The 27,487-nt window shown below is 50.6% G+C and overlaps 1 protein-coding gene across 2 annotated transcripts; it reads left to right on the top strand.

Annotated features, from left to right (window-relative positions):
- The first annotated feature begins 518 nt into the window (after positions 1–518).
- On the top strand, positions 519–25,720 carry DHRS11 (dehydrogenase/reductase 11). 2 transcript variants are annotated; one of them, XR_008467837.1, is made up of 7 exons: positions 519–669; positions 15,998–16,207; positions 22,183–22,277; positions 22,739–22,868; positions 23,509–23,623; positions 24,264–24,329; positions 25,408–25,720. XR_008467837.1 is itself a non-coding variant. In XM_054210103.1 (7 exons), the coding sequence occupies exons 1-7, from the start codon at positions 538–540 to the stop codon at positions 25,447–25,449; spliced, it is 768 nt and encodes a 255-aa protein (XP_054066078.1). In that variant the 5' UTR covers positions 519–537; the 3' UTR covers positions 25,450–25,720. The 2 variants fall into 2 exon arrangements, 1 of the variants encoding a protein (XP_054066078.1); XM_054210103.1 differs by having other exon boundaries at positions 23,531–23,623.
- The last annotated feature ends 1,767 nt before the right edge of the window (positions 25,721–27,487 follow it).

The raw sequence follows: 27,487 nt of genomic DNA, 5'->3' as shown, positions 1-27,487 counted from the left end.
TGATTTCGGTATGAAATGCTGAAGCAGCCTTCTCCTCCCCCCGCCGCACGAACGGGGGATTCAGCCAGTGACAGGGTTACGATCGAGCTCGGGTGATTACTGCGTGGTTGAAGAGGAGTTAAGGCAGCCATGTCACGCTAATTAACGAGTTTTCATTTAAAGCAGCCCGCCTCCGTTCCTTACCCAGCCGACAGAACCTATTTTACCTTTAAAGCCGTTTTGCGGCCTTTCACCTTGCAGATTTCAGGACTCTCCCTTTTCCTTGGGGACGTTTTGGGGAGGAAAATCCCCAAACCCAGACAGCGCGAGCCGCTCGCGACCGATCTTCCCCCCGCCCCGACCTTCCCCGCCCGCCGTTTTCCACCACGAGGGCTGAGCCCGCACAAACTCGGTGCATACGGGCCTGAGGGACACGGGCGTGGCCTGATGGATATGGGCGGGGCGGGGGCGTGGCCGTGGGGTGGGGGCGTGGCCGTGGGGCGGGCGGGCGGTGCATTGTGCGCGGCGGCGGCGGCGGGGCCGGGCCGGGCCGGGGCCATGGAGCGCTGGACCGGGCGCGTCGCGCTGGTCACCGGCGCCTCGGTGGGCATCGGGGCGGCCGTGGCGCGGGCGCTGGTGCAGCACGGCATGAAGGTGGTGGGCTGCGCCCGCAGCGTCGACAAGATCGAGGTACCGGGGGGCGGAGGCGGTGGAGAAACCGGGGCGGGCAGCCCCCACGGAACGGGAGCGCCCCACGGGCGGGCCCCGGCCGCCGCCCCACCGGGCCTCGCCGGGGCGCTGCCGGCAGCGCCGGGCCCGCGGGATGCCTGAGGCTGGGCCGGGGCTGGGCCGCGGGCGGGTGATGCCGGAGCGTCCCCCGCGGTGCTCGGGCAGCGGTCGCGCCCCCTCTCCCGGGTGGGTCCCCGGGGCTGGGCTCCCCCCGCCGTTCCTGGAGCCCGGCCAGAGGGAAGAGCACGGGCCCCACGGCCGTGCGTGGGGCTTCACGGAGCCGGGGGGGGGGGCGTCCCACCCCGGAGGCGCAAGGAAGGTCGTCTGGAGGATGCTCGAGGAGCAGATCCAGGGTTTTGGGGTTTTTTTTGAGCTTTTATCTTATTGGGGATAAAAGTAGCCCCTGTCTGCCTCCCCCCCTCCCCCGTGCTACTCTGGGCTCTCAGGGAGCGGGTCTGGGCTGCCAAGCGTTTCAGGGCACGTTAAACCCTTTCGGGTTGGGATGTGACAAGTTTCTGTCCACACGCTGGCAGTCGGGAGATGGGACGCTCTTACGAGTCAAGGTTAAAAGAGAGTTTCAGTCCCTAACGTGTTGTTCGCCCCTACGACGAACATCTCTAGAGCTAAGTCAAAAACCTCACGTTGGCTTAAAATAAAGATGCTTAAAAGAAATAATTTCTGTGGGATCCTTCTTTTGTAGTCGGGTGCGTTTGTAGGCTTTCCCTCGCGATGGCATGAGCTAAAGCTTGCTTACTTTTTAAGAAGTTTCCTCTGAGAGAGGATAAAAGTTATAGTTGGCTTAAATATTGTCATCTTGCTGGTTTGGTGGCTGCTGAGCCAAAGGAGATCCATACGAACATCCAGTCTTTGTATTTCCTTAGCAAAGGCGATAAGGACTCGCTGTGCACAATTGACCGCACCAAGAATAAATTGTCCAAAAAATCATGGCAAACAAGGCTTGCCATTGCTGGTGTTGCTGAGAGGTGGAGTTAAATAAAGAAATGCTTGGAATAAACAAAACTTTTTCCATTCTTGGTTGTGAATCAGAAAGACAACACTTGCTGAGAGGAGAAAATACACCGATGTAACGTATTTAACTGTCCTTTGGGGCTTGCTTCTCATTTCACGCTTTCCGACGTTTTGATACTGTGGTTTGCAGGGAGAGCCAAGCTTTCCCAAGGCATTCCCACATGCGACAGACGGTGTTTAATGTACTTTCATTCCCCAGCTTCCTGAGGCTGTTGTAGCCTCACGGCCTCTGCTAAAGGATGCTTTAAGGGATGCTGTTGTTTCCCATTCCCCTCCAAAATAGAAAGAAAAGCCATTTCCAATATTGCCCTTTCTTTTGATGTCCTTTTGAAATGTTTTGATTTTCTTTGGTAAAGAAAATCAATTAAACTTGTATTTTCCTTTGATGCTACAGAGGAATTTCCTTTCTGAAGCCTGAAAGCCTTCCTTTCCAAAACTTTTCTGGCAAAAATACAGTATAGATTTAAGAAAGAGTAGTCTCTTAAAGGCTTTGCCTTTTTGTTTAAATCAGCGTAAAATGCAGTCATGTTTTATATAGGTGATTTATCTGGGTGCTGTGATATGTGCATTTACTGGGAGTGCTGACTGTTTGGCATCTTCCAAGTCTCTTGCTACTGTCAAGGTTTAAAAATTTGCGTTAAACATCGCAGTGAACGTTTGTCCCTGCTTACTTCTTTCTCCCGCCCTCTCTAAGGACCGACGTGTGTTTGCGGCGCGCAGTCATTTGTTTTGGTAGGTGTCTGGACTATATTTTCCTCCGTTGCTATTCTGGTTTTATTTATTGCGAAGCGTGTTTCCTTAAAGAGGAAGAAAATCCCAGAGATGCTGCTGGCTGGCTGGGGGAAGGGAAGGTGGTGGAGTGCGAGGTGGTCCAGGGTCACTCCGGGAACGGATCCGTCACCTCGCACTGGCTGCCAGGGATGCTTGTGTCGGCACAGATGAGGCTTCTTACCGACACCTGCCGTATCTTCGGAGCAGGGTTGTTTACGATAGCTAGGCTTCCCTCCAGGAGCTTCACCTTGTGGGTTCTTTTCTTCAAGAAAAAAAAAAAAAAAAGAGGAGGAAGGTATTTAGGCTTCAGACTCTTGAGCCCACGCTGGGACTTGGGACTTTGGACACGGCTGTAAGAAGCCATTTCGAGGAGCAGGGGGTTGGACTAGTTGATCTCCAGAGGTCCCTTCCAACCCCTGTCATTCTGTGATTGATTCTGTGAGCAGGAGCCGGCCTGGTGTGCAGGGGTGACCGTGCGGTGATGGCACGGCGGGCGATGGAGCCAGGCCCCCTCTCGGGAGCTGCCCGCGGGGCTTCTGCCCTCTGCAGGGGCTTCGGATGCTCCAGGCAGTGGGAAGGAAACGGGAAGGTCTGTGCCGTCGGCGCCCTGCGAGCGTGTCGTTACCTTGATTAGTTACTGTATAACCAGATCCAGCCACAACATACACTCATCTGTTCTCTCCGGCTGCTGGTTTTCCAAGTCATTGTTGGTTGAGGGGAGCTGGGGGACGGGATCCTGGCTGGAGATTCAAAGGATGGGTGAATTCGGGCGTAAGGGGCAGGATGGGGGAAGTGGAGCTGATGCTCAGGGCTGGGGCGCGGTGACGGAGGGATGAGAGGAGAGAAATACGGAGAGAAACACGTAGGAGGGTTGGTGTTGCCAGATGCCAATAAAGAAGAGGTTGGAGCATCACAGCCCTTGCTGCTGCAGGATGACTCTTCTTGCTGGATTAAAATGGAATAATTTGCTAAATACCTCTGTGGATAATGGCATACAGAGGAGCGAACCCAAAAAATAAATCAAGGCAGCTTGAAATGGAAAGAGTGCAAACAGTACAGCTTAAAACCAGGAATAAAGGACTCGTTTTGTAGCACAAAAGCATATGTTTTCATTCACGTTATGCACTAGTCATCCATTTTAAGGTGAAGTGGCTGGAACCGCTCTATATGGTGGTTTTATAACCTGCTGTAAACTGGTGACTGAAAGAGTATGTTGTCTTGTGGGGAACTGAGCTCAGGCCATAAATGCTATGTCAAGATTTCTTAATCTCTTGGAAAATCAGATAAGGGCTTGAGGCAAGATAATGAAGGAATTGCAAAGTTGTGGTTTTGGTATTAAACCTGTGTCGTGACTCCAGTGCTCTTCATTTGACTTTCGAAAGAAAAATGTTAATGGCTTACAAAACCGGCAAAAAAAAAAAAAAAAAAAAAAAAAAGAAAAGGCTCTTCTTTCTTTTTTTTTTTTTTTTTTTTTCTTCCACTGGCTTTGTAGAAAAGCCGTGTGCTCAGCTTGCCTTGAGCTAGTGCTCTGTCTGACTCTGGTGGTATCGTTTCAAAATTAGATTTGATTTTTCTTTGGTCACATCTTCATACGTGCAGGCGTGGCGATGGCTGGCTCCGGCGGCTGGGTTTCCCCTCGGAAATCGTACAGCCATCACTCTTTAAAGCCCGGCTGTGACCCTCCTGCAGGCCGTGCTCCCGAGCAGCCTCACGTTCCCCGCTCCTCCCGCCACCATTGTGAGTGGAGACGCTGGGCCTGCGTTGTCCGACAGTAACTTTTTTGCTATAGTCAGACTTGAGGAATAAAAAAGAATTAAGGTGGCTTTATTTTACTTCTGCATGCCGGGAGATAATTCGGGTTGAAAGCTTGTTTTCAATGAGAGGCCTAGAGGTACTAACAGCTGTCACAGACTTTTTGTCGTGTGCTTTTGCGTTTTCTGCTCTTCGGATACCTACACGCGTTGCCAGTCAGGAGCGAGCGTCAGTGCTTTAATGCATCAGCCAAGAGTTTTTAGCAGTCTGCAAGACCAGGCGTTGGTGGAAGCTGCTCCCTGTTAGACCACCACCTTCACAGGGACCCCCTCGCTGGCCGCTTGGGTCTCCAGCGTGGAAGATGACTTGCTGTGATTTCATGGCTTAGTACAGCTTAGCTGGTGCGCCATAGCACGTTAAGCTGCAGTCGCTCCACCCCCCAGACAAAAGGCAGAGTACCACCTTTGATGGCTTCTCTACAAGGTTCTTCAACTTTCTTCTTCCTGATGTTTTCCAGAAGTTCGTATTTAATGCCTGACTTCTTGCAGCAGCACAAAAAAAGGGAGAGAGTTTCCCCATGCACGGGACAAAACGCTTCACCCCTGGCTGGTAGAACGCTCTCTGGTCTTTTGTTAAGCGTGATGTAGGAGTTTTATTTCGCAGTGTTTGTCTGCTGGGGCGAGGGGAGGGCTTGGGAGGGGGTTTGGTAAATGCCTCTGGCTCAGAGGCACGGTAAAGGCATCGAGGGGCTCCGGCGCTTTTCTTTTGGAGCATGGGTGGGTGCTTTTGGAGCACGGGGAGCTGTTTCCAAAGAGTTTGTCGTTGACACTTGGTATTACACAGGGGTTTTTTTATAAGAAAACTTAATTTTTTGTCTTTTTTAGGTATTTACTCTTATATTTGTAGAGAATGGCAGAAGTGCTGGATGGCGTTTTCCCTCTGGCCGCAGTGTCGGAGCGCTGGATCCGTGCATGCATCGCTCCATGGCCATTGCCGATGGGAGATGCTCCGCTCGGGGCAGTCCCACCGGCGTCAGGCCAGGCAGCGCCGGGTGCTGCTGCACTCAGGTTTGCTAGAAATCTTCCAGCCGCTCCTTCATTCCTTTGACACCTTGCTGTAGGGTGGCCAGGGGCATCTGTCACGTATTTTGTGATTTTTTTTTTTTTTTTTTCAAACCTTATTATTTTTCAATGCCTTCCAAGTGTTGTTAATTCATCGCTTGGGAAAGACTCCTCGGGAGAGGTGCGGGAAGTCAGCTGGCTCCTGCAGTCCTTCGCATCGCTGCTGGAAATACCTGAGCTGGTGGGGTTTTGGCATCGGGTTGGACCATGCGGAGCTTGGCGCGGCGGCCGGCTCGTCTTGGGCTCCCAGTCTGTGATGGGGACGCCTTGGGTCTGCTGCATGGCAAATAACAAAGCATCCCGCTCTCCCGGGAGACTGGCGGGCATCCCCCGGCGCAGCGGTACCCGGCTGCTCTGCCGGAGGGGCAGGACGGTGCGGGGGAACCCGCTGCCCTCCCAGAGCAGCATGGCTGCCTCGGCGAGCGAGGGGACATCCTGACCCTCGGGCAGTGACCTGCTTCAAGGCGTTGGTGAGATTTAATCATGAATGTCGTGTTCTAAAAAAAAAAAAAAAAAAAAAAAAAACCCCAAAAAACCTTTTTCTCTTTGTTGGGGTGCGGAGAGCGAGCTGTACAGGAAGCAATAAATGTGGTTTAAAATACAAGGTGTAACCGATTAATTCTAATGCATTTGTGACAGTTATTGATCAAAGGTAACATTTATAACCGGGGACTGCGTTGTCAAGGTTAGATCTTGCTCAAGAAATAGCCTTTGATAAGCAGAGCTATCGATTGCAGATTGGAGCAGCCCGGTCTCTGAGGAGGCCCGTGCTCGCTCCGTCGGGCAGCGCGGGAGGAGGGAGACGGAGCTGAGCCTTCCTCCCAGGAGCAGAGCATCCCCAGGAGCCACCGCGGGCTGGTTGATCCCTTCCACTAACCCTGTAAGGTGCAAGGGAAGCTCTCCACCCCTTCAGCGCTCCAAGGCGGTTAATTAATGTTTAAATCGTTTCGTAGTACCTGAACGTGGAATTTAATTATGTTGCGTGCAAATCACGGTGATGGCTTGCAGGTCAGCTGGTCAAAATGTTGGCCTCCCCCTGTGGGTCGAGCTGTGGATGTCCCTGCCATGCTGGGTGTCCGTGGGGGGTGTCTGTCACCCTGTCCTGCAGCCGGGGCTGGGTTTCACGGGGCATTCCCGAAAACTCGGGTTTGCCTCTGTGCCCACGCTGTCTTAATCTGGTGATTTACAGCAACGGGCTCATGGCTGAAGGCGAGAGGTGCGAATTTTGGTGCGCGGCACCGGTCCTCCCTGTGCCGGAGGTGGATGAGCCGCTGTCCCCAAAGGCTCGTCGTGGACCTCGTCGCTCCCTCTCTCCGCTGTCACATCGCTCTCCGAGCTGCTGGGCTGCGTGGTAGCCCGATGAATTCATTTTTTTTTAAGGCAGGATAATCCCAAGGCATGGTCCCCGTGTGAACGAATGACCTTCAGAATCTCCTTGGCCTCTGGAAGGGCTTGTTTTGTGTTTGGCGAAGGCCTTGCCTCGGGGATGGTGGGTACTCAAGGCCTCTGAGGTGCTTTTATTGCCGCTTGTCCCTGACCCGATCCTTTCCTGATTAAATACGAAAGAGATCCCGTAATTGCTGTCCTGAGGAGTGGGAACAAATGCTTCGCTGGCCCGACTGGCCTTGAAGCTCAGGAGGCGCGTGGGAGATGGGCTGTTTTGAAACAGGGTTGGATTCACCCTCTTTCCACCCCAAAACGTGCTTTAAAAATGTTTTATTGCAGCAGCCCCCCTTCCCTGTTTCTCTTGTGCTCCCTTTGGCTTTGCAATAGAGCAGCGATACCAGAGTATGTTGCACTCGCAGCCCTAAAAATGAGTAATAATTGAGCCTTTTCTGGGATTTTGGAAATATGTTGGGGTTCTTGTTCTGCCTCAGCTGCTCTGTGTAACGGGGCAGATCAGGGGCCGTCCTGTGCCTCAGTTTCCCCATGTAAAACCCGTCAGCTGCTGCCCTTGGGAGGTGGGAGGGCAGGACGGGGACAGTGTTCAGACACGGAGGGTTTTTTTTCTGATCTGTGTTTTGGGTTTGTTGGGCGGTGAGGTCCGGGCACAGCATTGGGGAGTAAATACAGTGGTGGTTTTTCTGGGGCTTGTTAACGGTTAAAGCCCTGCCGAAAGTACTGTCTGTGCCAAAGCCGAGCGTTAACCCTCGCTCCTGCCGGTGTCCGTGTGGGAAGTGCCAATGGTAATTCCTGGCTGACAATATCGTTATTTTGCCTTGGTTGGCCCCAGGTGTGTTCGTGCCCACCCTGGTTCCATAGGGTAAAGTAGAACCAGAGTGCTGCGGGAGCAGAGACCTGCCCTCTTGCTCCTTCGGCTGGACTTTTCTCCCCATTAGGCTCGTGCAGATCAGCTGCAGCTCCGCTCGGCTTAATTTGGGATTAGCATCAGTGTGGAAGTGAGTGGGGCTGAGCCGCCGTGTCCCGTGGCGTTGGTACGGATGTTTAATCGCGGCACCTGCGGGGCGATGGAAGTGGTTATCCCTGCTGTCGCTCGCTCTGACCACGGCTGGGCTGGGGCACGCGGGAGCCTTCGTCCCACTCATCGGTGGGTCACAAATCTGGGGCGTATGAAAATTCAGGACCTGTCATGTGAACGTTGGTACTGGGGAGCGTTCGAGCCGGTGGGGGGAAGGTCTGCTCCTCTCCAAGCTTGCGTTAATCTGCCTTTTCAGAAGCGGATTCGTGGAGGATTACACGGGCGCAGGATGGGAGCTGGTGAGACAGGAGAGCATGGGGACCCGAGCTCTCGCCCTGCCCTCGCAGCAGGGATACATGCCGCTGTGTTGGGAGCTTCAGAGAGAAGCCAGGGCTGTGCTGTGGGGTGTCGAGAGGGGAAAAAAGCTGATATTTTGCTCTGGCGGTGAAACCTGCGGTCCTGGTACGGTTCTCGGTGACAGCGGTGGGTGCTGTGCGGACGGGCTGTGTCACAGCGAGGCGTGGGGCTTGGCCAAGCGCTGGGAGACCAGCGGCTGCCGTCGATGCTCAGATTTTCCTGGCCCCCAAGCGAGGAGCTCAGAGCTCACCCATGGGTTATCATCTGCCATTCTTTGTCTCGCAGGTGGGGGGATGCTGGGGCTGGGAAAGGGGGGAAACCCATTCCCCCAGTGAGCTTCTGACAGAGCTGGGAACGGGTCCTGGCTGTCCTGAGGAGTGCTCCCGAGTCTTGCCTACAAGGTACAGTGATGTAGTTGGTTACAAAATATGTTATTCAGTGTGGGCGGATGGTTTCCATGACCTCTGATCACACCCTAGATCTTCAGGTTGTCACTAGGCATCTCAGACCTTCAAGACCTGCAAGATTGGGTGGCGTCTGATTTAATACAAGTAAATAATATTTTTTTTTTCGACTCCCTGAGCTTAGTGGAGGTGTGCTCGCCGGTGGTGGAGATGACACAGCAAAGGCATGTGCCGTGATCTGAGGGTGTCAGGCTGGAGCTCAGGCTCGGCTCTGCCCTCTGAGCGCTGTGTTTGCAGGTTGCCTTGGAAATCTGCGCTCCAACGGGCGGCGATCCAGCCTGCGACACGTGGGCCGTCGGGTCCGCTGTGTGCAGACACCGGGGTGTCTTGGAGCTCTGTGGTCTTTGAACCCTGCTCAAGAAGGCAGCCGAGGGCTGGTGGAGGGACGGCGGGTGGCTGCAATACAGCAGCTTCGGTCTTGATAGGAGCACTGGGGTTCCTTGGGGAAGGAGAACATCTACGTGCCTGGCTGCGTGGGAACCTGCTTTAGGCATGTTGGAGCTGAAGAGCAGGCAGGCACCGACGATGCTTGTTTTAGGATAGTCATACCTCAGAATAAGCAAGAGATATTGCTCTAATGAGCTGTCATCGTAGGAACAGCGTATTTCCTCCTCCCCCACGCCAGCCCGTAGCAACGTGATCTGAGCAAGCAGTAAAAAAAAAGAGAGAGAGAAGTGCCTTCAGCTTTGACGTAAGGAATGATTGTTTGAATGCCTTAAGGTAGCAGGGACGTTCAGGGCAGCGTAAATGGGGCAATTTGGCTTGTGTGTATGACACTGGAAATTTAAAATTAAGTGAGCTAGGAAAAAAATAATCTTGGGTGTTTAACGGCCGAAAAAGTGCAGGGAGCAGAGAGGGCTTGGAAAAAAGCAGTGTGAACCTGAAGCAGGCTGGGAGGACAACAACCAGTACCAGGAAGATGTGACAGCTCAACCAGGCCCCCGTTTATCAGGGAGTCTGGGTTCGGTGCCTGGGATGAGACCAGCTGAGGGGCTCCCTCGGGCCACGCTGCGCCCACAGGCAGGAGAAGGGCAGGAGATGCCGCTTGGCCCCTCTGGAGGCTGTGGATGGGTTTGCTGGGCGAGGGGCAGGTACTGTGTTGATGTTGAGTGTCCAGAGGCTGGGCAGCATCCAGGAGCTCTCCCGGGGATATGCCAGGATGTAATTTTGTGCTGTCTCTGGTGGGTATCGTAAATTGTGGCAGCACCACGGGTGTGAGGAGCCTGGCAGGAGGGAGGGCTGCCGTGCTGTGCTCTCTAGCCTTGATGGTGACCACGGTCACAACTACCTAGCTGGGGCTGTTTCCCCTCAGATGCCTCTCCACAGTCAGCTTCTCGCTGCTGGAAGCTGATAAACAGCAAAGAGGTCCAAGAGATTCCCCAATGTTTTATTCCCTTCTCTTCCACAAAACGAGATGTGATTTTTCTGGGTTATTTATTATATGAGTGCTGATTTTGTGTGCCACCTGTGAGTCTCTGCAAGGGCTGTCAAGTCAGTGCATTTAGGATGATACAGGGCGGAAAAAAAATGCATACAGGGACTGAAATTTTGTTCAAGTTTTGATCACTTTTTTTTCCTTTTCCTGTGCCAAGAGGTGGTGGGTTTCTGGAGCAGCGTGAAGAATTCAGTCTCCCTGATCAGGCAGCCTGTACTTGAGATGGTAAACAATCTGAAACTGGTGCTAGTCCTTCGTCATCTGTACTAGGTTTCGGTATTGGTGCCCCCAGCTGAGTACTGTGCGTTTGCTTTTCCATTTAAACCTTATTTTGCGAGATTTCCCATCCCCACCATTCTGCCTTTTGTCCCGGAACAGACATGGATCTGAGCTGAGAAGCAGCAATTGGCAAATAAGCAGCGAAAAGCATCAACTTAAAGCTCATAAGAGGGAAGAAGAATCACTTTACTGTTTTATTCATTTGAAAACTCTGTTTGGACTCCTATGGAGGCTCCATCTGGGTACCTGTAGCCAGGCAAAAGGAACTGGAAGAAATGTGAAGTAATACTCGTCCTTGGATCGTATACGGGCAAAAAGCCCCAGGTACCCAGCAGCTCTAGGGAGGGGCTCAATGTGATTGTCTCCCTTTTACAGATGGGGAAACAGCTCTGAATCTTGCCCGCGGTCACAGAGCACACTATGGAAATAAACCCCAGTCTAGTGCTTTATTCACTATATATCTCTTCCTCTACTATGCTGTTGCACTGGTATTAAATCTTAATTAAAAGAAGCTTCAACTTGCCAATTAGTAAAATGAAAGGATTTGTAGGCCCCCAGTTTTCTTTCACAACTGTGATGCTGTTCGTTAGAATTTTTCTCCTTCATTTCCTTTAGATAGGAAAAGTAATTGGGGTGACTTTGGTTTCTTTCCACTTAGTTTCTTGGTACGGCTATGTATTTAAGCATAAGCTAAATCAGTAGGATGCAAGTACCTGTGATGAATGGCAGCTTAGATTAAAAATTACCTAATGGTTTCTTCTGGCTTTAATCTCTCTGAACTAAATGTGTCTGAACTTAATAGGATGGTTTGCCAAATAAACCCCTACGTGACTCTTCTTTTTTTTCCTCCCCTTAATAGTCCCTTTAAATGTTTATATCAATTAGTTTTGTAAAACCATTTTACCAAGCCTGAATTTAAATGCATGGCACTGTGCCCTTTTCGAGTGCTGTATGCACAAAAAGCATTAACCCCGTCTTGGGAGAACTGATGTATTCTTAACATACGGAAAACCTCCCATAAATGCAAGGTATCCTTTTAGATAAAAAGCAGAAACTAAATAGTATATAGTAAGCAGCATGACCGGGTATTCTTCTTTGTCATACTTGCACGTAGGTAGGTGCTAGGTGGTTTGGTTTTTTTGTTTGCTCATTCATTCATCTAACACTGCTGGCAGCTGAGATAAATCACTGTGATGTCAATGGAAAAATTGGTGTCTAAGCAAGAGGCAAATCACAGCCCACGTATCTGGTACATACTGCCGTATTGGCTCACTATATCACACGAGTAGTTCAGATGCCCTTTGTGGAAAGCTGGTCTTTCACGGGTGTTGCAGAACTTGCTGGGTACTGGTTCGTGCCGGGTAGTGTATCGGAATCACAGGTGCGAGGGCCTGCATCCACGGCAGTGGATGGCTCTAAGTTAAACATTTTAACACACAGGGTGTCTATTTCTTCTTTATGTTGCATTATCCTAGTTCGTACCAGTAGCTATAGCACCTGGCTGTCTGTTTGCAAGCATCCAGGGATAACGGCATGGTACAGAGATGCTCAGGTCTCGTTTCAAATCTTCATCTCCAGCTGCTGGGGGTGCACTGGCCCTCCTCTGTATTGGTGTTGCATTACGTGGTCACTCTCAAGTTGCTTATGAAATCTGGAAAAACAACTTTTTTTATTTTTTTTTCCCCCCTCCTTCTGTGTGTAGTGTGCTTAAAGTGGAATGAGCATTAGCTGAGTGACTTAATGGATGCTCTGAAAAAATACCGCAAGCTCCCTAATTCAGAGAGGTGCTTTACATAAGTCTTCTCTTGCAAACTTACCCGCAGTTGATGTTTCTTTGAAGAGCCTGTGATGACTCTTTATCTATAGATGATTGAAGCACATTCAGCTCCGCCTGGATGTCAGCGGTGTTCAGCACTTCATTTTTCAAAGAGAATTTGTTAACACAAGTGTAGCCTGAGAGATGAAAGGATCCATGTTGAGCCTTGTTTGAGGCGGCTAGACACCACACAGGAAAAGAAAGATCTCGAGAGGTATTTGATTTCTCTGGTCAGTTGTGGCAGAGAAGCCTCTCTCCAAGTGAGAAAGAGCTTTCTCTTGGTGTGTCTAAGACATAAGCTAAGGAGAGTGACTGGGAAAACAGGACGGGCAGCTCCACCACGACAGCCGCTGCTGTCCGGAGCACCCCTTGTTTCATCTGCTCCTTCTTTGGGCTTGCTGTGCTGCAGCCTGTGGTGTTTAGACCCTGTCTACCTCTGTCGAGGAGCTCTACAGAGCAGGGAAAGGTTTCACCGAATAGTGAAAAGTAACAGCTGAACATGGAAATGGAGATACTAAACGCAGTGTTCCCCTCTGGGCTGTAGATGAGCTTGTCTGTCCTTTCCCGTCCATGCTGATGGGCTCTTCTTCCTCCAGCTCCTCTGGCATGAGTCCTCTTTTGGGAGGCTCATCGTAATCCCTTGTGCTTGTATTTCTCATCTTTTAAAATCATCGGCGTTGCTTGATTTGAGTTCGGCTGGACCGGTTCCTGCTGTAAGCTGTAAGCTTTCCTCCCCGCAGCTCTGGGATGCTCCACGATGCTCAGCCTCGGGACGCGATGGGTGCCCTGCTTTTCCTTTCTGCATGTCAGTACGCTAACTTTGAAAGACAGCACCCTGCTTTACCTGCGATGAGCACTGACACAAGCAGTGAAAATTAGAACCACCAATAACCACCACTGGAAAGTTAACTCAACCCAGCTTTCGATCAAGCAAACTCAACACATCCTGGCAATTGCAGGGGGTGCCAGGACACCAGCCCTCTTCCAAGAGCAAATTAAGACCATACTCCTGGCCAAGACCTGGTGAATTAGGGAGAAAAAGTGGCGGCCGTGAGCTGTGGTACTTTACAAGCAAATACTGAATGGGGTGGATCCCTTAGTGGAGTGCTCGAATTTGGGCAGTGGGATGGAGAGAGGTCTGAAGCTGTCACCTTGGTGCCAGGACATGAAGAACATGGCTGAGGGCCCCTTGCCCATTTTTTCCCTCCTGTATCTTTGCAGGAACAAGGCCCCATCCCTGGAGCGGTTTAGCACCTTCCAGCAGCCCTTCATACCACTTTTCATTTTCTATATGCTGCCCTTGCAGATTTTTCCCCCAACTGTTTTCTCAAGTGTGCACACTGATCTTTAAAAAGTATGTATTTTTCTACTATTATCAGCACATAATCAACAAGACGGCATGTGTAACAAAGTGAAACCAGCCCCGGGAGGGTACAGAGAGGTATGATGCGGTCCCAGGGGCGTCTTTGTTCTCTGTTGGGCAGAAATATTGTCTAGCTCAGCCCAAGCAGAGCTCTCCAGAGAGCGTGATGCTGTTGGGATGTATCGATCTCCCGGCTGAACTCAGCATGTCCGTCCCCTTCCCGCTTGGTGCCGTGAGAGCAATAGTAATAATTCTTTTGTTACTGCAATGCCTTCACTGACGTGGTACCCAGAAAAGAAAGGGGCTTCTGGACCAGACCTTTAGACCTGGTCTGGCTTCGGCTTGTGGTCCGTGAAGGCTGTGGATTGCTGTGAAAGGCAAATCAGAAAAGGTTAAACTCGCTGTCCGGGGACTTGGCCCACCCCTGCAGTTGAAAATCATTTACCAAACACAGCCACTTGCCCCAGAGTAATTAAAATGAATGTGCTTGGGGCGCAGAGAAGGGGTTTGGAGGTCCCGGCTTGTCTGTCCCTCTCCCAACGAGGATGCTCAGCCCTGCTCTGTGTAAGACTTGGCTAAGAGAAAGTTGGTCAACGAAAAAGCCACTGACGAAGAGCACGCTTTATGATTTGGAGTTGGGAGCCAATTCACATCTTCAGGTGGTTTCCCTGTGCCCCCCCGTCTTTTTGGATTTTGTGGCATCTAACCAAGTTGCCAGCCCTCCTCGTTACCCCGGGGCACGTGGCCATCCCGCGTTGTGCTGGCCGGGGAGCAGGGAGCCCATTCTAATGAAATTTCAGGGATCAGAACCTGCGGGTTTCCTGGGTGTGCTGGTGTCTCATCTGCAGGATGGCATGTGTTGGAGGCCAGCCGGATGGGAGCTGGGCCCGTGCTTTGGTTTGGCACTTGCCAGGTCCCGTGGTGTTTGTGAAGCGATGCAGCCCCACGAGCTCTCCTGCAGCCTGTGCCGGGGGGCAGGTGCTGTGCTCTCTCTGAGGTTTTTCTTCCCTTTCCCCTTTCCTTTATGTTCCTTTGTGTGTTTTTTCTTTTGTTTAATGTTTATTTCAGAATTTGGACACCAGTCTAGCTGAATCTGGCAGTGACACCTCTGTGAATGTCACCGATGCTGGATGTTTTGGGGGACGAGTCTGTCCCCGTGGCAGCTCCTGTAAGACCAGCTCTGCTAAGTGAGAGGGACAGGGAACCGTGGGGCTCGCTGGCTTCCCCTGGGAGAAAGACACCTTCGATGCTCTGGTTTGTCACTGCTTTCATTATAACAAGCCATGTCCGAGGCCAGCGTGGCTCTCCAGGCTCCTCCCAATGTTGGAACAGATGGTGGGGCTGGTTTCAGCATCTGCCTTCTCCAAAATGTGGGAATTTCTCCATGTGCCCTCCTGGAGGGCCAGGACCAGTCTGGGAGGTGATGCTGTACCTCATAGCAAGAAAAAAAAAAAGTCAGCATCCCTCCAGAGTGAGCTTCCCAGTGGTGTTTCGGGTGCTGCTGTGGCTGGTGGCCTGGCTTCCCCGTGTCCTTGTTTCTGGCCAAGGCCGGGTAAGCCCCAGGGCAGGTGCTCAGCTGGGGCTGGGATGTTCAGCAGCCGCCTTCGTGTGCAATCACCGTCCCGCCGTCCTCTGCTTCCAGCCAGGGCGCTCCTGTGCTGGGCCTCGCTCCTCCTTTCCTGGGCTGTGAATTGCAGTCCTTGGTATGCAGGGAGGAGCCGGCAGGAGTGGGAAAGCTGCCTCTGGCAGGAGAGCGGCTTTATTGCACCCTCTGAAATGTCACGTTGGTGAAACCGCCACGGGCGATGGCGTTCGAGTGATTTGGTGGACATTTGTAGCCAGAGTCCATCTCTCCGCAGAAGCCAGACATCACGTGGCTCTCGCCTCGCACTGGAAGCTGTCACTGTCGCTAATGTGACACATCAGAGATGAGATGCTGCTTCTCATTAGCATCAGGGGGTAAAGGGCATCCTCCAGAGGATTTGGTGCGGTGGCTGCCACATCATTAACGCAGGCGGCCAGCAGCAGCTCTTGGCCTTTCATTTGCTTTATATCATCTAATCTTATAAAAGATCTGGATGCTTGGAATAATTGTTGGTAGTGGCTAATGAGGAATTGTCAGGCATGCGATTGCCACGTCCTTCATCCGCGTGGCAGACTTGCAGCCCAGTGCCGCAGCAGTATTTATTCGTATTTTGCCAGCACCAGCGCACCTTGACCTGTATTGCCTGGGGCGATGGTTGAGCGCAGAGTGTGTCCTCAAGTTTAATAACTTAAAGGCTGAAGGGCTCAGACTCTCATGTATATCGATATTTCTTTTTTCCTCAATTAGCATTTACAGTGATTCCTCCCAAGACGGGCTCGCTGGGAAGCTGCCATGTTTTGTTAGCCCTGGGGTGTGATTTTAAGCGAATGGCTGGATACGCTGCTCCACAAGGAGAGGAGGCTGATGGTTCTTTCCTTCCTTCCTTTCTCTTCCCTAGAAATTGGCAGCTGAATGCCAGAGTGCCGGCTACCCGGGGACCCTCATCCCGTACAAGTGCGATCTCTCCAACGAAGAGGAGATCCTGTCCATGTTCTCCGCCATCAAGACCCTTCATCAAGGAGTTGATGTCTGCATCAACAACGCGGGGTTGGCTCGCCCGGAGCCTTTGCTCTCAGGGAAGACGGAGGGCTGGCGGACAATGATCGATGTGAGTAGTGCCGCTGGGAACCGTGCTAGATTTTTATTTCTTCTGGCCCCCAGCACCGTTGTCCCCGTCCACTGATTTCACAGGTGCAGAGCTGAGGACCTGCCTCCCATCTGGCTCTGACACGGCCTGGGTTTGCTGATCGGGAAGTGGAAAGACATCATGCAGTGCTGAGCCGCGTGCCTTCGCCTTGAAGTATGAAAACATTCAATACCTTCAGCAGCATTTTTCCTTTGGCTCAATGGCTTTCTAAAGGGTGATGAGCATCACTTTTTTTTTTTTTTTTCCTTCAATAAAACAGGAAATTGAAGGCGAAGCACTGGCTTTTGTAGCTAATCCTGTTAGTTGTAGCAGTGGGTTGTAAAATGGGCCGATTCTTTTTGGCTTAAAAAGCTGTAATGCTTTTTGTCTTTATAGCTTAATTTTCTGCCCATAATCTGGTTAAAGCTGGATGTGAATGAGGCAATTTCTTAGGCCGAACTGTGAGTTTGTGCAAACGGTCCATGCCATTTACTAGCTGCGCTTCTCCCCGGGTGTTGCTGAACTGAGGTGCTGCTGTGCATCTTTTTGGGACTTCATCTTTTGTCATTATGTGGTGGCCCTTTTCTGCACGCAGCAATGGCAGCCACGGCTGCGGGACCCCGGGCCAGTTTGCATGCCCTTGCCACAGCCCTTTTCTACTGGCCTTCCTGCAGCTCTGGCCGGTGAGATGCTGAAACAGGAGCTTTTCACGAAGGTGATTTTCCCCTGCTATACTACCTGCTTTTGTGCGTGAAAGTGTCATCCTCGTAGGAACGGGAGTCAAACTCATGGCTTCGAGTAAACCTTGCAGCACCTCCTGCAGCTGTGAGAGCTTGTCCTAGTGAAGGGGAAGACATGTCTTATTTGAAAAGCTGCCTGAAGCTGTAGGCTCGGGGCCACTACACCTGACAGCGGAGGCAGCCGGGATCTGCCGGCTCCTGCCGCAGCCGGTGGCTGTTCATCCAGCAGCAGATTCAGGGGCTGTGTAAAGCAAAACAGAGGCACGTCGAGGCCTCAGACTCCTGCTGCCAGGGCAAGAGCTGCCATATCCTGGCTAATTAAGTTCTTGTTAGGATTTTGGCCGGTCTGCTGGCTGCTGTGACTGCAGCCAAAGCGAACTCAGCTCAGCTTTGTCTGCCCAGCTGGGCTTTTGGGGGTTGCCCAGCCTGGGTCACTGCACAGCCGCAGCTCCCCGTCCCCGGTTGCCATGGAGTCTTTAAAGAAAATTAAGTGAAGTGTAGCCGAGGCTGAGTTGGTGGAAAGCAGGGCACTTCCCCGCGTTGTCTCGCTGCAGGCCTGGCCCCATGGGTCGCCTGCGCCTTGTAAACTCCTTGTCCTGGTTGCTGTCGTCACATCTTGTGCGGATGCCTCCGTGGATGCTGCGTGTCCCTCACGCTCATTTCCCTTTGTTCTTCTGACCTTTTGTTCTCTGCAAGGTGGGCAGGCTGGGGGGGACGCATGGCTTTTTCCAGCTGAAGGCCATTCCCCTCTTCATGCTCCCTTCCCTGGCTGCTCAGGTGGGAGTGCTCCTTTTGTCCCACCTTCCACCCATTTTAGGGAGCAAGATCTTGGAACGGGGATTGTCCTGTATGAGACAGTCCCGTGTTGGTATTTACAGTGGCCTGATGTGGGGTTTGGGAGCCTGGGGGTCCCCATCCTTACGGGTGCTGCTGTGTTGCACCCTTTGGAGCTGCGTTGGTGTGACGGATGGGGTGGGAGGAGAGGCAGGGCTGTGGCTCCGCAAGGGCAGTGTCCGGAAACCAGGCTGGGGGAATATTTTATTCCCAGAGGTGATCTGTAGGGCTTTATCTGCTCTCGTTTGCTTGGCAAAAATGCTGTTGTAGCGCTGGGAACAGACTGAGACGCCTGAGCTTTCTTCATACGCTGGCAGATTTTTTAACTCTCACCAGCTTCCCGGCAGCTGGTGGGTTCGCTCTTGGCTTGTGTGTAATTGCCTGAATAACATTTGCACTTGTAATGTGAAGGTGATGCCCTGGGCCCCTCCAGAGCCAAATGCTTCACCCACCTCAGCCTGGGCAGCCTGAGAGGCCTGGGTTTTGCTTTTTAGCCTGTTGGTAAGTGGTAAAAATAGCTCCGGGTTTTTCCTTTTGCTGTGTGTCCCCAGTTTTGTGTCTGTGACCGCTCTGTTTGGAAATCTGTGTCTCCAGCTGTGCAGGGGCCGGCGTGGCAGCGGGGCTCAGGGAAGGGGCCTGCAGTGACAGCTCTCCCCACTGTGGCACACCAGCCCCGGGCAAACACTGGCCAGGCCCATTTTTCCTGCGTGCTCTGAAGCTCTCAGATGGTCAGGACAGGGGAAAGTTGCCAGTGCCTTTCACGGGCCACTGGGCTTTGCCGAGCTGAGCGGCAGCGGGGAGGCTTCTTCCAAAGGTCCCTTGGAGAAAGGTGTTACCGAGCGGCGCCGTTTGAGAGATGCCGTTGGAGAGTTTCAGTGTATTTCTGGGCTGCACGACAGCAGAAGTTTCTAAACAGCCATCAATCTATTGATTTAGGAGGCATTAAGGCCTTAAGTTAAAGGCATTTTTTTCTTTTTGGTAAATTGATTTTTGTTTCCATGCATTTTTTATGAGCTTTGAGGCTCTGTCTCCTCCCAGGCTCCCCTCTCGCTATACCTATTTCACAAAATATCTTGCTATACATCTAATAGTCAAAATCATGTTATCATTTACTTATTCCTCGTCTTTTTTTTTTTTTTTTTTTTCTAATGTTCCGGTTCCTTATTGTCTGCTGTCTGTTCCCAAGAGGGAGCTGCATCTCCCTGGGCTGGGGGAATTTCATGTTGTGCCAGTCAGCTAATTCGGTGGGTGCGAGGGAGGGAGCAGGCAGGTTCTGAGCCCCTCGTCTTTTGGTTCACAGCTTCCCCCCCCTCCCATTTCTCTCTACTTGTTTGTGAGGTTGTGCTTGACACCAGGCTGGAGCAAAGTCCTCCAGCCGTCCCCCATCAGCATGGGAGTAGCCGGGGCTGGGTGCTGTGTACACACTGATGCCGGGCTCTGGGATTTGAACACCTCCTTCACATTTTACCTGCTGACCTTTAGAGACAGGAATTCAAGCTGAACTTTCCATTTGCACTGTTCGGGGCACAAAGGGTTGCCGCACACATCCTCTCGCTCCTCTAGACGCTAAATCTGTTTGATTCGTCTTGGCATTATTCATTGACCAAGCAAGATTCTGTTCTTGCTTTTTTTATACCATCTGTGCAGAGATATGTTTTCTGTAACCTGCGTTTTGTATGTGCTTAGGAGCTGGGATACTCATTTTGATGCCTTAGAAAGGGCTGATTCTGGGAAGTGAAATGCTCAGCGCTTCCAGGAACAGGATCTTTTATGTTCTCCCAACCTGGCAATTGGAACTCATTAATTACTAGAAAATGTGCCTTCATTGTTTCTATTGCATTAGCACACACAGGCGGCAGTCACGGACCTGCTGCCTTGTGCAGCATGCTGTGCAAAGGCAGAGCGCAGATGCGTTGGCTATCTTTGCTAAGGGACCTTTGAACCTTTTGTTCTTAAAATAGGAACAAGGCTGAAAAATGTCTTGCATGGATATTTGTAACAACGGCCTCTAGATTGTTTCTCAAAATGATGCAGCCCTAAGACTTGCTCATTTTCCAGGCATGTTTTTAGGTTCCTGAGTGCCTGTTCCACGTTTTGAAATGGGATTTCACCCCAAAATCCTGTGGGTGCTGTTGGGAAAAGGCAGCAAGGCAATCCTAGCTCAGCTGCCTTCCAGCCAGCTGTTTTGTTGTACCAGGGTGTCTTATCGTACAGGCTCTGGACTTTCCCATGTGGCTGTGGATTAGTATCTTGCTTTGCCAGTAGTTGTCAAAATGTTGTAACTCTACCCACGCAAGGAAGCGTTGCCCGGCGTGAGTCATGGCGTTGGAGCTGGGCTCAGGCTTTAGGCAGGTGTTACCCTCTAGTGGCCTACGGAGATGGAGTGGAGCCGGGGAGCGACTGCACCAAAGACACGGTGCCTGGTGGCTTCAGGGTGTCCTGGGGCAGGGAGGAGAGCAGGGATGTTGTTTGTCACGAAGGCTTTTTATACTAACAGTCGTCAAAATTGTATATGAAGGCACTTGGTTAATAGATGGGTCTGGAGTGGGTTACTCCCGCTTTCCTTGACCTTCTTACTGTGAAATCCAAAAGCCTTCAGATGCCCTGCCTGCTGTGGGCTTCGCTCCCGTGTTGAGGTATTGTACGGTGCCACTTCTGCTGCTCTGTCTGCTACCTTTCTTCCTTGCACAGCCAAGGTAAATCTTCAACTTGGTGCCGGGGAATTTCTCTCTGTAGTTCCAGGTACGATGACTGAGATATCCGGCAGCGACTGTGTGCTCAACCAAAGTGCACTTGGATGAGGATGATGACGACTGTACTTGCTATGTTGCTTGGGTACTCCAAGATCAGATAAGCATGCTGTTTATCTGTCGCCAAGACAAAAACTGGTAACATGGCCTCTAGTAATGAATAGAAATAATGACCGAGACAAAAGCAGTGACCGGAAGATTCCTCAGCTGACCCCACTCGTCCTTTGTGTGCTGCTCAGTAATTACATCTCTCAAACCCGTCTCCTTCTGCCTCTTACTTTCTGGTCTCTGAACTAATGTTCCTCTCTTGCATGTCCTTTTGTGCTAGCAAGTCCTAGTTAGCCCACCCCATTCTTGTTTCTAAGTTTCACGGGGATGATGGCCAGCCCTCTCCTGTATCCTTCACTCCCTGTCCCCATGGCCTTGTTCCTGCTGCGCCTCCCATTTATAGTTGCACCTGACTTCTGATTCATCAGAAATTTATTTCTTCCTGGGTATTTAGTTCACAGCAGTGCTTTTAGACTTGTCTGGCCTGCTCATTTAGTTAGCAAGTGACACGCCATTAGTAGGACCTGCCAGTGTGTCCTGCCTTGAAATTATGTCCTTTCTAGAGGGCTTCAGCAAACACTTTCTACCTTTCAGCCACTTTTCCAAATCTAAACCACTATAAAGTCAAGCAATTAGCGCTGCTGCTGAGACGGCTTGCTCATCAGTCTTGCACACAACAGCGGGTGCTTTGTATTCCAGCTGGGGCAATTTCCATATCTCTGTCTTCCTGGAAACTTTGACTCTGTGTTTTATGGTCAGCAAATGCCCACGGCATCTGCACGTTAAAGGTGGCACATCGCAGAGGCGATATGACCGAGTTTAACCAAGCCATGGTGTGCTGGGAAGGGCTGGTCCAAAGAGCGCAAGAGCCTGGAGAGCTCTGGATCCTGTGCTAAAGGACTGGATAACTTGTCCTTTCTTCCTTGGCTTATCCAGTTAGGGCTGAGGAAAATGCCAGTGGACTGTGACAGATCGGTGGCTTTCATATCTGCAGGGTTACCTGCCCACTCTGGACCTCCCCATGGCACGATGTGATCTTTGGCTTCATTTGTGCACGGGAAGCTCTTTGCTGGCCTGTTTGCAGCGCCTCTGAGCGCCTGGCGCTCTGACAGGCAATATCTGGGGATTTCCTCGTTAACTAGCTGACCTAATTACCTGCTGTTAGTGTCCTATCAGCTGCCGAAACGCCAGTGTGCTCAATGCTGTACAAAATAAACAACTCTGTCTCCTGGACAGAGCGGGGACTGTGGAGGGGTGGATTTGTTCTGCTTTACATTGCACCCTACCCTCACACTTGCCCATAAAACGATTAAGTCTATTTATTTCTGTCAGGGGCCAAGGCTGTCTCACAAAAGTGGGTATCTGTGTCTCCCCTGCCCAGACCTCTTGTTTCTGCAGCCCCGAGCCTGGTCGCGGCGTGATGCGCGGTGTGCGAATGTGCATTTCCCTCTGTTGGCCTTTGCAGGAATTGCTGTGAATCGGGGACTGGAACCTGCATCCGCGGCTTTGGGCGTGCGGGGGGCAACTCAAAGGGTGCCAGGCAGGGCTGCGGGTCTCAGTTTCTTCTTCTTTTCTCGTCCCCCAGGTCAACGTGATGGCTGTGAGCATCTGCACCCGAGAGGCCTACCAGTCCATGAAAGAGAGAAACATCGATGATGGGCATATTATTAATATTAACAGGTACACAAGGGGGGAATGTGGGCTCAGCCATGTGTGCTTCCTCCTCCCCGCCTCCCAGAGAGGATTTAAGCACTGGAGCTTTAACCTTGGAGCTGGCTGATGGTACCCGAGGAGGGGTTTTCCAAGGATTGCCATGGTTGATTTTTTTTCAAACCACTTTTTTTAACCTCCGCTGGTCTAAATGCAAGAAAGAACCAACCAGGTAGAAAGGGATAATGCCAGCCAGTTGCAATGGTACAAGGTTGAAGATTGAAACTTCTTGACCAGCTCCAGAAAACAACCATGTTGAGAGGAACCTCTGGTGGTCTGCGTTCCCTGCAGGAGAGGGGAATTCCTCACATAGCCATCATGTCAGTGTCTCTTTCGGTGTTCGTTACAGGGTTTGAATATCCTGTTGGTTCCTCCTCAGGACTCTGCTTGCCTCCCACCTCTCAGCACTTTCCTTTCTGCTCTCTCCTCAGCATGAACGGCCACAGCGTTGTGCCACAGTCGGTGGTGCATTTTTACAGTGCCACCAAGTATGCGGTCACAGCTCTCACAGAGGGGCTGAGGCAAGAACTCAGAGAAGCAAAGACCCACATACGAGCTACAGTGAGTACTGTGGGCTCTCTTCCTCTCTCCTGCTTTTGTGGGTGGTGGAGAGATGGCAGGCTTTATGGGACAGAGCTTTTCCCTTTGGATAACAGGCAAGGAAACGCAAAAATAGCACTCAGCACCCTGGGAATGTTCAAGTCCTGTGGCCAACTGTCCCTGGTCACCTCTTCTTCCAGGCAGAGAGAGACCGGGGGGCAGAAGGCCTGGCAGCAATGAGCTGTGTCAGGGAATAAACTTTTTGGGTGCATGAAGTAGGCAGTTGCTTGTTCGGGAGCGAGGGGAGCTCATGACAGCAGAGGGAGGCAATAGCTGGGCTGTGTGTTCTCATTCAGAACTTGCATCTCAGAAGTGATGTGTCCAGAAGTTAACTTGTGTTGCAAGCTTTTCCATCATTTTCTCTGCTTCTCTGTCCCTTTGGGGCATGAAGAGGGAAGTACCCATCAGTGTTCCCCGGAAGTACCTGCCACAACGGTCATTAAGGCAAAGTCTGCCCTCTTAAACTATTCCCTTAGAAAAAGCGTGGGAAAGGAGAACAATAGAAAGGGGGCTGGGTTTTTTGGCTTTTTCAGTGCTAAAAAGTTATCTTTTTTTCTTCTTTTTTTTTCTTTTATTGAAGGGGAATTACAAATCCTATTAGGATGTGCTCTGCTTTTTTCCAGTGTATATCTCCAGGACTGGTGGAAACGGGATTTGCTTTTAAACTTCATGATAATGACCCTGAGAGAGCTGCTGCAACCTATGAGAGCATTCGGGTAGGACATGGAGAAATGGAAACAGAGGGAAGTGGCTCTGATTATAGTTTAACAGTCTCTCCTGGCCAATATACAAGGAACTAGTTCTGCGGAGTGCCCAGTGCTTTCCAGGATGTAATCAGCATCCCCAAAGCCTCAGCACTCAAACATCAGATTTTGCACTGATATCTACAGGCTATGTAGGTTTTCATTCAGTTTCCCACTCCCTATATTTTTCCTTTTACGTTGATGTTCCTGTAAATAAATACCAGTCAGCTTTGACGTTTTGCAGGCTATGACTTCTTTACGGAAGAGAAGATATAATAAGCAAACATGCCTACACAGGAAGAAATGTTGAGAGCGTGTTGTCTTGCAGGTGGCTAGCACAGGAATTCTTGTGCTTCTCTGGGAATTTTCGATAAGGATGGCAATGCCTGACCTGGCAGAATTCCCGTGCCAGCAGCAAATGGAGAATTATCAGCACCAGACATGTCCTTTGTTAATTTTTTAATGGATTATTTTTTTCCTGCTTGCTTGCACCGTTTCTGACATGCCCCAGTGACACTGTTGAAACTTACGATTGATGGTTAGGAAAGGAGTGATCTTGTGGTTAACTTCCTGAGGTGCCCTTTGACTGAGAATGTCTTTCCTGTCTTTCCAGTGTCTCAAAGCTGAAGATATGGCTAACGCTGTCATATATGTCCTCAGTGCCCCACCTCATGTACAGGTAGGCTGTGGTCGGGTTGGAGGGCTCTGCTGCCGGTGGCTGAAGGCCAGGAGGGTAATTGCTGCCCTGACGTTTGCCAATCGGCGTTGCAGCCGCTGTATGAGCTGTGTGCTTAACAGAGCCTGGGCTGGGGATTAGCAGTGATCACATTTGTTTACACTTCCCTTATGGCAGCTCTGGGATTGCGCCGCTCGGGCTGCTCACAGCCCTGCGGATCCAGCAAAGGCTGCTCTGACCCCAGAGAAGGACTGCGCAAGGCAAGGGGAACGTGAGGGATATGGGCACGTTCTGCCCTTTTGGATGGTGCCATCTGAGATTTGCTGATAGTCTTTGCAGCTGGGTCAGGTTCTGCCCGTTGCCAAATAATGTGTTGGGTTTGATCCTGCCAAGTGCTGCGTACCTCCCCAAGGGGAGGGAGTTGAGTGAGTTAGAGGAGGCTTAGCTGAAAAGTAAAATTACTGAAAAGAAAATCGGTTGTTCTACCTCAAACCAGGACACTTGTGCTGCCAGAGGGACTTCCCTCCTGTGAAACGAGAAATAAGTGACCAGCTTTGAGCTAGAGCCAGGAGGAGGCAGGGGCAGTGTCAAAGTTTAGGATATGCAACATAAAAGTTCCTGTTGCAAAAGCAAACTTTGATCGTGAGAGGTTTAGCAGCCCCTCATGTGAACTCTGCTCCCTTGGAGCAAGATGTGGCCATCTTGACATTGGATCAGTAGCGATAGCTGGCCGCCCTGTCTTAAGAGGATAAAAAGTCCTGCCCGTGGCTGATCAGGCAGTGTTTCTGCTTGACCCTCCACGAGCAGACCAAACTGAAGACTTGAACCATGAGAGCTGATAATCAGTGTCATCTTGCGCTCTTCTGCGCGTGTTTGTGCTTTTAACCCTTCTGCTAAAAGCAGAGCTGTCGCATTCACCTTTATTTCTTGCTAATATCTCAGTTAAGCAGGCTCATTTCTAGCCTCAGGAGCTTCCTTCATGTGCAGCTTGCCACTGTGATGGTCCAGCGTGGAGGTGCCCAGTGCAGGATTTAAAATGGCCTTCAGTGCTCCAGTAAAATCCTATGTTGGTCTCTTCTAGATCGGAGATATACAGATGAGGCCCACGGAGCAGATTTCATAGCAAATGAAGAGGACCGTGAGCAGCACCGCGTATCCACTCCACTTCGAACCCTCTGGCAATTTAGGGTTTCGTCGGCTGGCTCGCAATGTTTTAATCAAGTACCGAGGATCACGTTTGAAGAATTCTTTTTCTCTCCCTCTCTCTGAGCTGGTGCTGGTGCTGAGCCAGTTTAAAAGGAAATAGTAGTGGGTCTCTGTCTCCCACGCTCCTTTCTGAAACTGCTTAAGAGTAAAATGTATTTGAAAATAATGCAGGGAAGTGGTTTGTGGAAGATTGTTGTCTCCAGGCTGGTTTATTCTTCCTTTTGCTTTCTTTTCAAGGTTTGTTTGATCCTATTTGCTGATGCTGTGTCTGGACATAGGTGAAGTGGCACAAGATGTCTGCCAGCTTCAGTGCGCTTAGGGTTTGAAATTTTCAGTGGATGTCGTACATGAATCCATCTAATTTTTGGGTTTATTTTCATCAGATTGATTACTGATGGTGATGATGCATGTGGTATCTTCTACTTCTTTCATATGCCACTGCCTAAACCCAGTGTACAATCTCACCCACCTCCCCAGTCCCTCCTTTCCCATTCACATGAATCATGCCTGCCAAGTTTGAGGAAGTATAAATGTGTGTGCTTGCTATTTTTTTTTTTTTTTTTTTTTTTCCTAGGTAGGTAGGTAAATAGTTGGAGGAAAAGTACCTGTACTTCTGCAGGTTAGAATGATCATTTAAGTGGCATAGTAAGGGTGAGTTGTTTGGTATTTTTAATAAAAATTAAATGTGTGCTGTCTTGTGATCACCTCTATCCTTGGTATCATCTCCCAGCACTCTTGATGTTTTTGTAGGTGATATTTGCATGCATTGACACTTTTCTGGAAATATTGATTGGTCTTAGAAAGATGTATGGTGCTGTTAAATGTTGGTGCTGATGAGTTGGAAATGTTGGAAGTTTGTTTATATGCAGAGATACAAACTCAGAGAGAGGGAGTGAAATGAACCGTGCTGAAGCTGTCCAAAATGAAAAAGATATTAGTAGGGGCATTTGCCTACGAAGCAGCAGGTAAAAGGTCTGGTTCGGATCTCGTACTAGTTCTGCGCTGGTGCAGCCCCATTGTTTTGCTCTGGATTTATTCTAACTCGAGGGAGAAGGGAATCAGCCTTAAAGCTGATCCATGCAGGGCTGGAGGCCGCTTGAGTTGTCTTAAGACTCTTGCAGTGTGGCAGAAACACGTCTGTGCGTAGTCCAACTTGCTGCAGAGCTACGGAGCTGTTCGCAATCTTAAGGCAACAACAGATACGTTGACTTGCTCCTGCTGCGGTCTGGGCTTTTTGTAGTGTTTCAGAAGGTGAATCGTTGGTTTAGGTGGAGCAGGTATTGTCGGTTGATTGGAGTGGAGGATTGGGAGCCAGAGAAACTTGGGTTGGATTGCTTTGCTGATACCAGTATAGCTCTGTGGCAGTTCCTCTGTGTTACACCACCATAAGGGAGACCAGAACTGGGCCACTATGTCATGAGTTTCAACTCCCTGTAAAGCCTTGGGCAAGTCACTTTACCTCTCTGCCTCAGTTTCCCCATCTGTAAAATGGGGATAATAATACTTACCTACCTCACAGGGGTGTTGTGAGGACTCACAAACTTTTGTAAAGCACTTTGAATATAAGAAGCGCTATGTAAGTGCTGAGTGTTGATATGAAGTATTATTATTAATTAAATCTTGTGATACATAGAATTCCTTGTGCCAAAGGTGAGCAACTGTAGAAGGATACAAGGAGAAAGCTGGTAAAACATTCCTTTGTAATGGCAAATCAAGGCAATTTGCCCCCCCTTTTTTTTTTCCTCTTTATAAATAGATGCTCATGGTGTGTTCTGTCCATTCCTCATCTGTCACCGGTTTCTACTGGCAAGTACTCATAGCCTCATCTCTGGGTTTGGCCTTTTAATTTACTGCGAGTGAAATTCATGCCCCGTGGTGCAATCTCGCATTGCTGTAATGCACTGCCCTCCTCCGCCTTGCTGAAACGCTGGCTTTGTGTGGGTTCTTTGCACAGA

Source organism: Rissa tridactyla, chromosome 7, assembly GCF_028500815.1.
Source record: "Rissa tridactyla isolate bRisTri1 chromosome 7, bRisTri1.patW.cur.20221130, whole genome shotgun sequence".
Lineage (NCBI taxonomy): Eukaryota > Metazoa > Chordata > Aves > Charadriiformes > Laridae > Rissa > Rissa tridactyla.
This window is presented reverse-complemented; position numbering and strand designations above follow the sequence as displayed.